The 15,731-nt window shown below is 37.8% G+C and overlaps 1 protein-coding gene across 4 annotated transcripts in view; it reads left to right on the top strand.

The window, feature by feature from the left end:
- EYA4 (EYA transcriptional coactivator and phosphatase 4) overlaps positions 1 to 15,731 on the top strand; it is a 588,086-nt gene that overhangs the window by 72,936 nt on the left and 499,419 nt on the right. For all 4 annotated transcript variants that reach the window (XM_069726001.1, XM_069726000.1, XM_069725999.1 and 1 more), the window contains exon 2: positions 10,458 to 10,552. In XM_069726001.1, the coding sequence (XP_069582102.1) occupies positions 10,520 to 10,552 (33 nt within the window). In that variant the 5' untranslated portion in view covers positions 10,458 to 10,519. The remainder of the gene's footprint in view (positions 1 to 10,457; positions 10,553 to 15,731) is intronic.

The raw sequence follows: 15,731 nt of genomic DNA, 5'->3' as shown, positions 1-15,731 counted from the left end.
GCCTACCTTCCCTCAGAGAAATACCCCAAAGGAAAAGGCAGCCCCCCACATATAATGACTGTGAGTTAAGATGAAAAGACAAACGTAGAGATGAAATAGATTTAGCAAAGTGAGGCCCGACTTTCTGAACAGAGCGAGGATAGGAAAGATAACTTTGCGGTCAACACAAAACCCTAAAAACCACGAAAAGGGGGCAAAAAGACCCTCCGTACCGAACTAACGGCACGGAGGTACACCCTCTGCGTCCCAGAGCTTCCAGCAAACAAATAGATAAGCTGGACAGAAGAAAAGCAAACAAAATAGCAAAGGAAAACTTAGCTATGCAGAGCAGCAGGCCACAGGAACGATCCAGGAGGAAAACAAGTCCAATACTGGAACATTGACAGGAAGCCAGGATCAAAGCACTAGGTGGAGTTAAGTAGAGCAGCACCTAACGACCTCACCACATCACCTGAGGGAGGAAACTCAGAAGCCGCAGTACCACTTCCCTCCACCAACGGAAGCTCACAGAGAGAATCAGCCGAAGTACCACTTGTGACCACAGGAGGGAGCCCTGCCACAGAATTCACAACAGATGACATTAAGCTGGCTTAGTAATGGAGAGGTGTCAATAAGACATCTCTCCATTACTAATCCTATAGTTGTAAAAGTGTTACTCAAAGACCACGCAGTAAGAAAAAAGTCTTATAATGAAAACAAAACAATATACACAATTTTTCCATCTTTATTAGTCTGCCATTCCAAGCGAAACCCTCGATCTCCTGTAAAAAATGTCAACATAATAAACCAACAATATACCCACACCTGTCCAGCATACAGTCAGTCCCATGCAGTAATCCATATCTGGGGAATGTACCGTTTACAACCGGGAGCGCTGCTTATGCGACCGCTCCTGGCTGTAAACTACTGGGGAATGAATGAAAATAAAATATAGGGGGGCCCCACATAGTGTTTTTTCTTACATTCAATGTCCACTGCTCACGCTGCTCGCCGGCAGAGCAAGGGGACAATGAATGAAAGCTGTGCTAAGCACCGCAAACAGGGAAACAGCGGCTTATAGTAGCGTTGCTTCCCCCGCGGCCATCCGTGAACATGGAGGACAGTGTACACTGTCCTCCGTGTGCATGTGTGTGGGACGATTGGCTGCCCGTTTGTCCAGGTAAAAACAGACATGTCTGCTTGTTTTGCACAAGGACACATGATCCGTCAAGACACGCTGACATCTCCGTAGACCCATTCCTTTGAATGGATCTACATTTGTCAGTGTCTCCGGTACGTAAGAAAACTGTCACTACAAGTACCGGAGGCACTGATGTGTGAAACCGGTCTTACTATTTACCTATGTTAAACACTTACACCTGCATATATTCACTTGCAGGCACTACTTACTACCAGTAAGGCCTCTTTCACACTTCCGTCTTTTTGTTCCCGTCAATTTCCGTCGTTTTGTGAAAAAAACGGATCCAGCAAATGTTTCTGCTGGATCTGTTTTTTTCTCATAGACTTGTATTAGCGACAGATTGTGACGGATGGCTTTCCATTTAATCCGTCGTGCACTGGATCTGTCATAATATCCCTGTACGTCGGGTGTAGATAACGCACATAGAAATATTTTTTGTGTACGTCGGAAAATTGCCAAGCGACGGATTCTGCACTGTCCGTCGTTGGCTAAAATGGAAGCCTATGGATGCAGGATCCGTCGCTGACCGTCAAAAGCAGGAATCCAGTGACGGACTCTGTTTTTGAAATTTTCCATTCAGAGGAAAATATTCTCTCTCTCTCTCTATCTCTCTCCAGAATTTTGTTCCTTTAAATTGAGGCAGCACCTGCTTTGACGGATCCATAAAAAAAACAGATCCAGTGCATCCGTTTTTGACAATCAGCAAAGAATCCGTCTTTTCAACATTTTGACGGATTGTGACTGATTGTAAAAAATGGAAGTGTGAAAGAGGCCTTACCGGAGTGAGTCTCTTGGTTGGTCTATTCTAACTTGCTAGGTCCTACTTGACTGTGTCTATGTACAAGCAGGTACCCTACTATATTATAGAGAGATCTTACTTTACATTGGCTTTACTTTACATTGATTCTCACTGTACTGCACTTCTAGGATGCTTTAACTCTGCTATATAGAACTTGTGCTACTATCAGGAGCTATAGCGTGGGAGTTTAAACATTATTTCCACTATGCATTTTGTTAAGTGATTAATAAAAAAGAAAAATACTACTCTTCTACTTTTATTTGTTAAAGCATTTTCAATTTGCAGGACTTTTTCAACTCCTCCCTAAAACTTTTGCACACATCAGTGTTTGCCATTATATCAGGATATGGCATTCTAAGGAATGTTCTTTTTTTATTTCAATAGTATATTATATGCTGTATTTGGCAGTAAATGCCACTAGATATAATGCATACCTTTATAAATAGAAATAAAGGACAATATGCTTTGACTTCCATTGTACACCTGGGTCAAGGCTCGGAATATACAGCACATTTATATATAACATTCATTATTTATGTCGCCGACTTGATGAACCGAAATAAATTGTTCATAATCTACCTATAAAAAAGACAGCTTTGAGAGAAATATGTCCCTTAAAATTTATACCTATACTTTGGTTTTAAGAAAATCAAAACGTTAAGAAATATAATATAGAAATTAACAAGAAATTGTGGTGAATTATTGGGGGAAAAAATGAGGAGAGTTTATTTAATTTCCAGTGAGAAATATTTTCCTGCAGAGAGGTGCACTACATTGCACAATTATTAGAACACTGTGAATTATTGTAAAACTCTAATAGCATTGCTTGTTGTTTTAAAGGATTGCTCTTATAAAAACAGCTTTGGAGGCCCACTTAAAAATTGAACTTTCCAAAGAGCAGAATGTTTTTATTAAACAAATTACTTCCATGGGAAGGAACAAATTTAAGATTTATAAGTGGAATGTACTTATAGCAAAAATTTAAGTTTGTTAAAACAAGGTATAAAAGAACACTTCAACTGGTCTGTTTAAATATACTATGATACATTGCATAATATGTACAGTACAATGATGTATATACTGGAGATGAACAAAGTTCTGACCAAATGAAAGAAGTTTGCCAATAAATATTCTAATAAAATGCAGCATGAAAGACATTTTATTTATAGAACAGACAATAATATGCAAATTTTGTTATGATCCATTTACTTCTGGCCAACAAATGCTCAGGGCATAGCTATAAGGGGTCAAGGGGTTGCAGTTGCATCTTGGGCCTAAAGTCTACAGAGGGATAATAACCTATCCTTTTGGCCTATAGAAGAAGACTAATGCTTTTAGAGAGATTGTCTGGAACTTTATCATTGATGACCTTTCCCTTGGATTGGTCATCAATGTCTGATTGGTGAGGGTGCAACATCCGGTACCCCCGTGATTAGCTATATCCTGTGTCGATATTGGCAAGAACTGGTCAATTACAGTGCTGAACAGCTCCATCAACTGTATAGTTGCCGTAGCCAAGTATTGCACATCTGCCACATATTGAAACACAGTTCCAAAGGTAAACTCAATTAGCTGGGTCATAAAAAATCTCGATAAAAGAGGAACGTTTGAGGAACTCAATAGACGACCCAGAATTTATTTTTCTGTGTAATCCTTTTATAAAATACATGGAAAGATGATAAATAATTAAAAAATGTTGTGACACACAGATAGTGCCTTATTCGATGAATTCTTTAGATGATTACAGAGTCTTCTGGACTATACTGTACTACTGTACTATACTGTACACTAGAAATAAATGGATCAATATGCTGAGAATTGACTAAGTAAAGTTGGAAAATTTGCAAAAAACTTTACAAAAAATGGTTCGAGAACCAATTCTCACATTGCTGAAGATTGTATCAGCCAGAGAACATGTTCATAACATTAGTTATGGCAGTGATGGTTAAATCATAATGCTTTGCCTGTTATCACATCACAAGTTCCAGCACAGCCAATCAGGAGGGACTATCATAGAGTCATAGAGACCAGGGGTTGATTAAGAGTTGCCAGTTCAACTGGCAGTTTAGAAGGCGTGCCCCCCAGGAACCTAATGTATCTTTTGACATGTCACGTGATCTCCTTTGATAGATCATGTGATCAGGTGATTTGCCATGCCACACAAATGTTTCCTTTATGTACAGCATTTTACATAACACAATGCTATATAAAATAGAGTAAGGATGAGAGAATAATTTAGATGAATGTTGAGGAGGCCAAACCAGTACGCCGAAATTAATTCTGCTCCATGTTAATATTAGCATATTAATAATAAATATTTTTTATATTTATCAAGGCAGAGTCAAGGGTTTCTCCGAGGCAGTGGATTACCGGGACGGGGGAAAGTGTGAATTAATTTATTGTGATCAGGTAGGGAAGGTGTGCGAGATGGAGGAAAGATAATTAGTTCTGTTTTGTTCACATTGAGTTTGAGGAAATGAGAGGAGAAGAAGGAGGATATGGCTGATAGACACTCTGGGATTCTGGAGAGCAGAGAGGTGACATCTGGGCCAAAGAAGTAGATCTGAGTGTCATCGGCATATAGATGGTACTGGAAGCCATAGGACTTTATGAGTTGTCCCAGGCCAAGGGTATAGATTGAGAAGAGAAGAGGTCCTAGGACAGAGCCTTGAGGGACACCAACAGAGAGGGGGCGAGATGAAGAGGTAGTATGGGAGTAGGAAATGCTAAATATGCAGTTGGCAAAGTATGAGGAGATCCAGAATCGGGTGAGGTCTTTGATACCAAAGGAAGAGAGGATCTGTAGTAGGAGGCAGTGGTCAACTGTGTCGAAGGCAGAGGACAGGTCTAGAAGGAGGAGTATAGAGAATTGTCTGTTAGCTTTGGCTGTAAGTAAGTCGTTTGAAAGTTTGGTCAGGGTAGTCTCAGTGAAATGGTGGGGACAGAAGCCAGAGTGTAGGTTGTCGAAGAGAGAGTTAGATGCAAGGTGAGAGGAACGTTCAGCATGGACTTGCTGCTCAAGTAGTTTGGAAGCAAATGGGAGCAAAGATATGGGGCGGTAGCTGGACATAGTGCTCGGCTCAAGGGAAGGCTTTTTGAGAGTAGGTGTGATTGTGGCATGTTTGAAAGCAGAGGGGAAGGTACCAGAAGTTAGTGATAGATTGAAGAGATGGGTTAGGGATGGGAAAAGTGTAGTGGTGAGGTTGGGGAGGAGGTGGGATGGGATGGGGTCAAGTGCACAAGTGGTGAGGTGTGATTTAGAGAGAAGATGAGCAAGCTGTCTGTCTTTCAGTGAATTTGGAGAGGGAAGTTATGGGGTTAGGGCATTGGTCTGGCATTAACACTATAGATTCATTCACTGAGAGGTGCAGTTTGTAAAATGGGGTCACTTATGGGGAGTCCTGCTGTTCGGGCACCTCAGGAGGCTCTCCCAGTGGGTCATGGCACCCTCAAACCATAATAGTAAAATCTATTATGGTGCTCCTTCCCTTTTGAGCTTTGCACTGTGCCTCAAAAGTAGCTTTCACCCACACATGGGGTATTGGCACACTAAGGAGAAATTGCACACAAATTCTGGGGTACATTTTCTCCTGTTACCCTTGAAAAAAATAAAGAATTTTGGGCTAAAAGAAAAATTTTGCAATAAAAATGTGTTTTTTTTAATTTTCTTAGTTGTGTTATAAACTTCTGTAAAGCACCTGGTGGCTCAAGATGCTCACCACACATCTAGATAAGTTCCTTGAGGGGTCTAGCTTCCAAAATGGGATCACTTGTTGGGGATTTCCACTGTTTAGGCACATCAGGGGTCCTCCAAAAATGACATGGCATCAGCTCTCGATTCCAGGGAATTTTGTGTTCAAAAAATTAAACCTTGCTCCTTCTCTTCTGGGTCCTGCTGTGCACCAAAACATTGGTCTTTCTCCACACATGGGGTATCGGCGTACTCAGGAGAAATTGTGCAACAATTTTTGGGGTCCATTTTATTTTGCTTTGTTAAAATAAAAAATTGGGTTCTAAAAGATGATTTTTGTGGAAAAATTTGACTTTCAATTTTCACTGCCTTACGTTATAAACGTATGTGAAGCACCTGGGGGTTGAAAGTGCTCAACAAACATCTAAATAAGCCCCTGGAAAAGTCTAGTTTCCAAAATGGGGTCACTTGTGGGGGATTTCCACTGTTTAGGCACATTAGGGGCTCTACAAATGCAACATGGCATCCGCTCTCTTTTCCAGCCATTTTGCATTCAAATCCTGAAACCATGCTCCTTCCTTTCCGAGCCCTGCCATGCGCCTAAAGAGTGGTCTTCTCCCACACATGTGGTATCGGTGTTCCCAGGAGAAATTTCACAACAACTGTTGTGGTTCATTTTCTCCTGATACCCTTTAGAAAAATAAAAATTGTGTCTGAAATAAATTTTTTGCGAAAAAACTTAAATGTTCATTTTTTCCTTCCACATTGCTTCAATTCTTCAGAAGCACCCAAAGGGTTAATAAACTTCTTGAATGTGGTTTTGAACACCTTGAGGGTTGAAGTTTTTAGAGTGTTGTCACTTTTGGGTATTTTCTGTCATATTACCCCCAAAGTCCCAAAGTCACTTCAAATTTGAGGTGGTCCCTAAAAAAAATGGTTATGTAAATTTTGTTGGGAAATGAGAAATTGCTGGTCAACTTTTAACCCTTATAACTTCCTAAAAAAAAAAGTTTCAAAAATTGTGCTGATGTAAAGTAGACATGTGGGAAATTATATTCATTAACTTTTGCGTCATATAACGCTCTGATTTAGGGGCATAAACATTAAAAGTTTGAAAATTGTGATATTTTCAAAATTTATGCTAAATGTAATTTTTTTCACAGATAAACACAAGAAATTTTGAAAAAGTTTTACCACTGTCATAAAGTACAATATGTAATGAGAAAACATTCTCAGAATTAGTGGGATCCGTTGAAGTGTTCCAGAGTTATAACCACATAAAATGACAGTGGTCAGATTTCAAAATTAAGGCCTGGTCATTAACCTGAAAAGTGGCTTGGTCCTTTAGGGGCTAATAGCCCAATTTAACATACCCATGAGGAGCAATGCAGCTGGCTGTTGCTGCAGCTTCCTTTCTGTGCATGTGCATGCCTAGTAAAGTAATTATTTAGGGTGCAGAATTTATGTTAAAGGGGTGGGGGAGTCTTGAAACCAAAAAATAGATATAAGAAATAGAAAAAGGTTACATTTTTGCATAAATGTATTACAAATTACAATTTCACAAGTGTAAGAGAAACAACAATACTGTTGGCAGTTGATGCAACTTCCTTTTCGTGCATGTACCTACCAACCGACAAAACCTTCATGGTTACACTTTTTTTCAGGAGAGAGTAAGATGGTGGTAATAATGTTTTTTTTTTTAAATAGATATATAACTTTTACTTTTTGCATTCCTGTTTCAATATTTCAATCTGGCAACTTTACACCCCACGACTATACTGTGGGCAGTTGCGTTATTTTTATGCCATGTTCCTAACTTCAGCCATTTGTTGTTATGTCATTCTTTTGGGGCAGAAAGGATTAATCTGCTTACAATTTTTTTAAAATAATGTATTACTCTAAATTAAGACATTTAACTGTGCAGGTCTGTTTTTGCATACTTGTTTAAGTTGTCAAATTTCAGACACAACACAATAATATTAAGGTTAGTTTTTGTTGCGTTGGCCTCTTTGGCTATCACAAGTAACCCTACCTAGCATTTCTCATTGATTCCATACTTTTCTACTATTGGATAAGTGTGGCAAAAATATTATAAACATTATAATTGGGTCAAAAGTGTATGTTAAAGGAAAAAGTGCAACAGGCAACGGACTTGGCAGCATGACAGAAAAAGAACATAAGTCATTTAATCAGAATAGTACTATGTTACCTCTGACAGTGACATAATCAGTTTGAGTTAGTGTGCTGTACAGTCAATATCTTCCACCACTAGGAAACAAAAACTTTGAAACAGAAGACTATAAATTCTGTTAATCACGACTCAATTAATTTAATTTCTTGACCACTAACCAACAGTACTCCATAGACTAAGGATAATATTTAGCAAGAACAACTTATTTCAGCTGATTTACTGGCTGAAATGGAAAGTCAGGAATTGAACTTGGATATCATGTTGACTGTGATGTTGGCTCTACAAGCTGTGGTTGGAGGTGTGCTGACATTGGTAGTGGCAACCTGAATTAAGCAAATCTAGATATCGGAAACAGATTTGGGCGCACGGAATGCATAAATGATCTATACTGAAACAAGTGTTAGCCCAGTCATGACCAATGCTCCTAATAGTTGAGAACTAGATCAGGGTGCTGAGGAGGTAATGTCATCAGAAAGAGAAGGTGGTAAAGTTGGCATATAAGAGCAGAGTATGTGTCCTGCAAGCAGATCTTCTGAGGGAAGATTTTCTTTTTTTTCTGTAGTAATTTTGGAAGTAGATGATGTGACAACTGATGTTGGTCAAAGAGGCTCAATTGTTCATGAACGCTCTGTTAGTGGTCATCATGGGGGAGAGTCCAATGCGTGAGAAACTCTGGTGTGAAAAGGATTTTCTTCTTTGCCAGAGGACAAATCTATTGAACTATGCAGGCTTTGCAGTGATAATATAGGCTGAGAACTTTCTGGCACACACCGACAAGGAACTGTCTCTCTCTCTCATTAGATGAAATGGCATCACCAGCTCACATGGGGAAAATAAACTGACTAGCAAATTGAGCAAAGCTCCAGCAGTCCTCCTTCTTCTCATGATCAATTTTCTGGTAACCAGTTGAGACTCACAAGTAGTGCCTTGTCAAAGTTATTAGCCCTATCACCGTACTCATGTATTATTTTACGTACTCTTACTCCTCTCTTTTTATTGTGCTGTCAGGTCTCCTTTTCTGTGCTCAAGAAACATCCATTCAGTCTATTATTTGTAATGAAACTAAACAGTACTAAGGAAATGCATGCATTCAGCCATAATGGAAGATACATAGCCACCATTATTTATTGATAAAAACCCATCCGTGTGCAGTTCTGGACACAAAATACAACCTTTTTTGTAAACTTGTAAAACAAAATTAATCATATTCCAAGCATCACATTTTTTATAGTCTCTGCTTCATAATTTTTTATTTTTTTTTGTGCATGCATCTGGGGTTACATTTTCATATAAGACCCTTTACAAGATAAGCTCCCTCTGTAGTTTTGGGCACAAAATGCTTAAATATTTCCAGAACAAAATTGATAGTGTTGTATGCATCATATTTTGCTACATTTCTGCTTCTTAATCTCTTTGTAAAAGTAATCTTTTTTTGTGCCTGCTACTAATAGGACCATGTGCATGAAAGTGCGGTGAAATTTAAAAAAAAATACAATCCCACTGCTGTTTTTTTTTTATTCATTTATTTTGTTTGCTATGTTCACTAAATTTCTAAAACTGACCTGCCATTATTTTTCTCCAGGTCAAAACGAGTTCACAGACACCAAATATGTCGAGGTTCTTTTTTATTTAAATGGTGAAAAAAAAAAGATTAAAAATTTGTAAAAAAAAGAAAATGCAGCCATTTTCCGAGACCTGTAGCATTTCCATTTTTCGTGATCTGGAGCTTGGTGAGGGCCTATTTTATGTGCTGAGCTGACATTTTTATTGATACAATTTTGGTGTAGAAACAATTACTTGATCGCCCATTATTGCATTTTATTGCAACATAGAGGCTACGATAAAAACGTAATTCTGGCGTTTTTAATTTTTTTCTCATTATGATGTTTAGCGATAGGGTTAATTATTTTCTATATTGATAGATCGGGCAATTCTGAATGCGACAATACTAAATATGTGTATATTTTATTTTTTTATTGTTTTATTTTGAATGGGGCCAAAGGGAGGTGATTTGAACTTTTATATCTTTTTTATTATTTTATTGTTTTCTAAAACATTTTTTTTTACTTTTTGCATGCTTCAGTAGTCTATTTGGCAGACTAGAGGCTGCAGTACTTTGATTGCCTTTGTTACACATCAGATCGTCTGTGGGTAACAGAAATGCTCACCTGCTATGAGCACCGATCACGGGGCAGCACTCATAGCAATCTGATAATGACAACCTCTGCTTGTCATGCCGACCCATCGGTGACCCGCGATCATGTGACAGGGTCAACATTGGGCGGAGCCAGTGATGCGCTTCCTGTAAGCGCGAGTTAAATGCTGCTGTCAAAGATTTAAAGTGGCATTTAACTAGTTAACAGCTGTGGTTGGATCGAGATTCCACTTACTTACATTGGGCAAACATTTAGTGACTTTTTAAAGCAATTTACTCCAGAATTCTTTAAAAAATGCTATCATGAAACAAAGCATGGCTGCTTACTAAACAAGACAGAAATAACAGTTATTCATTATTGGTGACCCTGTGAATTTAGGCTTCTCTGTTCTTTGAACAACCACTGAGTAAAACGTATTTTCTTGTCCTGTCTCATTTCAGGAATAATACTGTGTTTACAAGGTGAGATCACTTAAAAATTTGGACCTTCTAGATAAACCTTAATGGACGACGCTCAAGACTTGAATGAGCAATCAGTAAGTACTCAACTACAAATGCTACAGTTTCAGTGCTGTTCATTGGTAATTCCTATTATGCAGAGAGGAAAAAAGTGAAAAATCCATGCATTTCGAAGTACCATACTTCTTCAGGACAAAAGCATGTTTTTGTCCTGGAGAAGCAGTATGATACTCCAGAATACGTAGACATAATAAAAACCAAATAATATCCTATCCTATAGGGAACATAATATGCCCATGCCTTGTTCTATTAATTTGCCCTGTATTTCTAAAATATCTTAGGATTAGCATTTGAAGCTTTTTCTATTTAGAAATGTGACATTAAGAAATATTTTTCAGCAAAACTCTAAATTAACTTGTGCCATTATTTTGCATTATGTACATAAATAATTAATGGGAAGACAATATTGAATTATTTGTTGTATCTAAAATCATTAAGTATTACCATGTTGGTCCCCATCCTGCCTCCTTCATTAAAAATAAAGTATGTACTAGTATTAAGTAGCAGCATATGAACGGTCTGGTTAGCCAAATATTGATTTTACTTTTCCATCTTGCCATGGTTCCTGCCATAGCAAGGACATTAAGGTTTTCCCACAGAAAGCATTTTAATACATGGATTCCCAAATTCCAAATTCTAAGAGCCCCAAGATCCATTTTGCTACAAAGTGAAAAACAGCTGTCTACATTTAACAACCTCATGTGAAGGTCATACTTTGTATTTTGCTGATTTTTCTACAATATCGCATGAATTTTTAGGGTTTGCAAGCTTCCAAAAATGAGAACAACGTATAACGTATAAGTACTGCTGCAGTCCTGAAATTAATTTGCATTTCTTTTAAGGAGACAAAATGAAATATGTCACATAAGGTTCTTTGTTGTTGTTTCTAGAAGCTGTACTAGGAACATCTACTTAGTGGTTGATTAGAACTACTATCATAACCGATATGCAACATTGCTGCTGCTACACTGTGCAAAATGTGATTCTATTTGTACCAGTTGCATCATAAATTTACATTTTTGTATTTCTTTTATTTGTCTTTATAGCAAGATTGTGAAAGTGATTAGGTATACTAACCTGCTATATTTTATTGGATGAGTTTCAGCCTTTTTTTTTTTCCCCGTTGTTTGTTTTCTTGGGATTAACCAGGAGCAATTTCTGCGGATCGTATTTTCTGTATATCAATTGTATTTCTATTACCTGAACATTGCACCGCTAAGTTTTGTTCTATTGTAAAACAAGATTAAGATTTGATAAATCCCCACGTTTAGTCCGTGATGGCTTGACAGGTTGTTGTAGTTTCCTGCTGTAATTTCATCCTGTGAATCTCTTGTACTTAGAGCTGTGTTTTTTTGTTTGTTATGTGTTAAGAAAGCATTAAACAATGGACTAAACAGATGGCATTAAAATATTATTATATACCTCATCCAAACAGGGATTATTTACTCCTTCATTGAATAATGCTAGAACTTTTAACCCACTTTACTGGTGGTACTGCAATTACGATTTAACCCCTACTACAAGAATGATCACACTGAATGTCGCTTGAAAGTTATTATATTAACGTGATATTCATGATTTATTATTAGTTTTATTTGTAACCAGAAGAAAATTTTCGATGGCGTGACCTTTTTTTATTCTATTTTGGTTTTACACCTATTTAGTCAATAAAAACTTTTATCCTTAAGTATGGGTGGTTTCAGGTTCTCCTTGAGGAGATCCAAGTGGTGTATATGACTTCATGGCCCGATTTATCAAAGCGTTGTGCTAGAAATCTATCGCAAAAACTTTAGAAAGTCAGAAAATTTAGGCTCATCTTGAAGTTGTACCAAAATGTTGCAACTTTTGGCGTCTTCACGCACGTTTCACAGCTCTGCCAAAATGGTGCGTGGTGAGGGTGAAATGCTGAAAAATATGGAAAATGGGAATGGTAGTCTAATTCTGTGAATACAAATTTAAAGATTCAAGTGACAGGGAGGTGCTGGACCTGCAGAGTCAGCATGACTGTGAATTGATTGATCCGTGATATACAGCCCCTTTACGACAATATTTTTTTCTTTGTTGAAACACTGCACACAAGGAGGGCAGTTCAATACCCCTCTGTCCTAATTTTGTGCATGTATTAAAGAGTTCAAATGGGTTTAACACATTACCAGAGTGTTACACATGTGTTTTCCAGGCAATTGGAAACCATGCAATATTGAGATTTACCTTGATTTTGGGGGGTAAAAATAAGTGAAGCTTTCAAATTTTAATTTCAAGAGATCCCTATATGTCTATTGGCCAGTAATCGATTATACTAGGATCATAGTTTGGATTCTAAAAGAGGCAGAAATCTTGTTGATTATTTCAAATCGAAATGAAGAACATGTAGTATGAAAATGTCATGCCGTGAATTATTCACTCTTTTGCTGGTTTAATATGCTAACAATGATAAATACCCATGTCTTTGTTAGTGTATTGCTTAGGTATATTGCATGTCATTTCTAGAAGGTTGTATATCGGAAGGAATAGCTGAGAAGCAGACCTCCATGTCTAGACTGTGACAGATTTGGCTTGCAGCCCAGAAAATCTAGACTTTAGTTATGAGAGCAAACGTGTAATTAGAAAAAACTATTTATCAACATAGGTTTACTCATACATTGTCAGCTGTGTCGATATTTCCATATCCAATTTGATTATGCCTTATATTTAATTAGCCCCTAAGGTTTTCCTTTTATTGTTTAATTATTTATTTCCCAAAGTCTGTTTCCTTCCTTTCCTGCCGTCTCCCAAGTTCCTCAGATATACTTGTTGGAACAGGAATTTGTCCTCTATTCAGCTTTCCACTTTCGGTACGCCAGATGTTGGAAGCAAATTTTACAATACAGCGCAGAATAAGCCACACATCTGAATGGAGTGGATAAGTGGCGGTTTCATATTCATTTAATGCAATAATAAGTCACTGTTATAAAATGTTTTGGTTCATTTGGGAAAAGGGTTAAGTGTAGGATCCAAATGATGCTTAACACTTGTGCACCCTGCCACAAATTATTGAAACATAATTAGTACCTTTTTATGCATCCCATATGGATTGCAGAGATGGCTTTAAGTAACTGACTGTGATGAACATTGGACGCGCCATATAACCGGTCACTGTTTTCAATTCTTGTTTAATGTGCCAGTATAGCACTTTATGATGCACACGTGTATCTCAAAGCTTCCTGTGGCTGTGCCACGGTGCTGCAAATGAACAATACAAAAATGTCATTATTTCGACTTACTTGAATAATCATTTCAAAATGGAAGCAGGACCTTTGGAGCTTTCTTGCTCAGCATTAAATAGCAATTTGTTTAGAATCAGATAGATTGCAATAATTTTTTTTCTTTTTACTAAAGCTAAGTATTCCAAAATAACACATTATTGTTATTTTTTCTCTTGGAAATAATATATATCATCATGGTGTGTCTCAGCTGCCAGTCAGCCCATCATTGGTGCATTTATTTTCCAAACATAACTATAGGGAGTTGTTGATTTACAAAAAACAATATGAATAGCATTTGTGCATTTACTGAATGAGTACACATTTGCACAGCTATTCCATGCATGTGCATAAAGTACAAAACCCAAAACAAGCACATATTTTCTTTACAGTTAAATAACTTATGACACTGTTTGCCTGTACTTTGTCATACAAGTATTAGATTAACCTGATGAGGTGGACCCACCAAGCTTAGGTTCAGGTGGGTAAACTGTCCACAGGAATCAGTGCAGCTGGCAGGTTGGCACACGAGGAGAGAGAGGACAAGGCACGCTCAGGAGTCTGCAGGGTAACAGGAGTAGCAGCAAAAAGCACAGTGGGCACAGGACCAGGAGAGAAACAAACTAAAGTCTCGAACAACAATATAAATATATAGGTGTATGTCCTATTGGGCCTTAAGGACGTCTATGGAGGTGATGTCACACACAGGGCAACCTGAAAAGCCCATATGGAACACAACATAGTTCAGCAGACCGGAGGGAAGGGAGCAAAGCCCAGATCAGGAACAGGAGTGCAACAGCATTGCTAGCATTCTTTTAGTGGTATATGTTCTGAAATCCTCCTGTTTAAATCAAAGAAGAGTAAAGTCAACTTTTAAGGAGAAGCTTACATGTATATAATTTACAGGAGCTTTTTAACCTACCGATATAGGCTCTCATTCATTAACGTAGAATACTGACATAAATAGATTTGAAAAGTTGCAGCATTTTTACACAATTTGAAGTTATGCAAACATTTAAGGACTTTTGACATTTTCACATAATTTTCACCCAGCTCCAATAGAGTGAGCATAGCTGGGGCGGGAAGGGTCGTGTGACCAGATGTGGTAAGATTTGTGGCCAGGAGAACACAGAGGCACATGCCACTTCGTGCCTCATCTGATGAATTAAGAGGCGTACACCTCTAAATGAATCAGGAGCCTCGCACTAAACTCCACCTCTTCATCAAGACCAACGAGACAAATGTCGGTCTTGATTAATTGACGTCAGATTTTTCCAGAAAGTGAGTGGGATTAGTAGTATTGCCTCACAGATTTTAGTTGCCATTGACTTTCAGACAAAAATATTACACTCTAATATAGCCTACAGAAACTAGTTTCAAGTCGGTAACCGAAAGAAAGAAAATTCTGTGAAACAAACCAATGATATTAGAAATGAAAACCTGGACAGGATTACTGCACATAAAGAATTAGGAGCACAGTCAAATGTTAAATTTTGGCTGGAGGTATACTTCACCCATAACAGTACACGTTTAACGAAGTGATTGTAACCTCAATTTTCTTCTAACGGTAAACTTATTACAACTGATCCATCAAAGCACAGGACAGGAAGGGTAAAGTGAACATTGTATGTTATAATACTTATTCAGTATCATTTGTTTTAATGTATGGAATTTGTAAAGAAAATAATATTCATGCACAAAATAAATAGCATGTAAGCAGAAAGTGAATGGAGCGAGGGCCACACATCTCGGTTACATCTTGACTTATGACTTTCCCACAAATTAGGGATTGTATGACATGGGACCTGTCTGCCCAATGTGATATGAATAGTGCTAAAATATATTTTTTGCTTACAAAGAGTTCCCAACCAGAATACATTACTTTATGTAAACTATTCTCACAAGCCACCTTTCAGGAACTGTTCACAAGGTAGCATAGTATAAATGGGAATAT

This window comes from Ranitomeya imitator, chromosome 5, assembly GCF_032444005.1.
Source record: "Ranitomeya imitator isolate aRanImi1 chromosome 5, aRanImi1.pri, whole genome shotgun sequence".
Lineage (NCBI taxonomy): Eukaryota > Metazoa > Chordata > Amphibia > Anura > Dendrobatidae > Ranitomeya > Ranitomeya imitator.
Note: the sequence above shows the minus strand (reverse complement) of the source record. Positions and strands in the feature narration are given on the sequence as shown.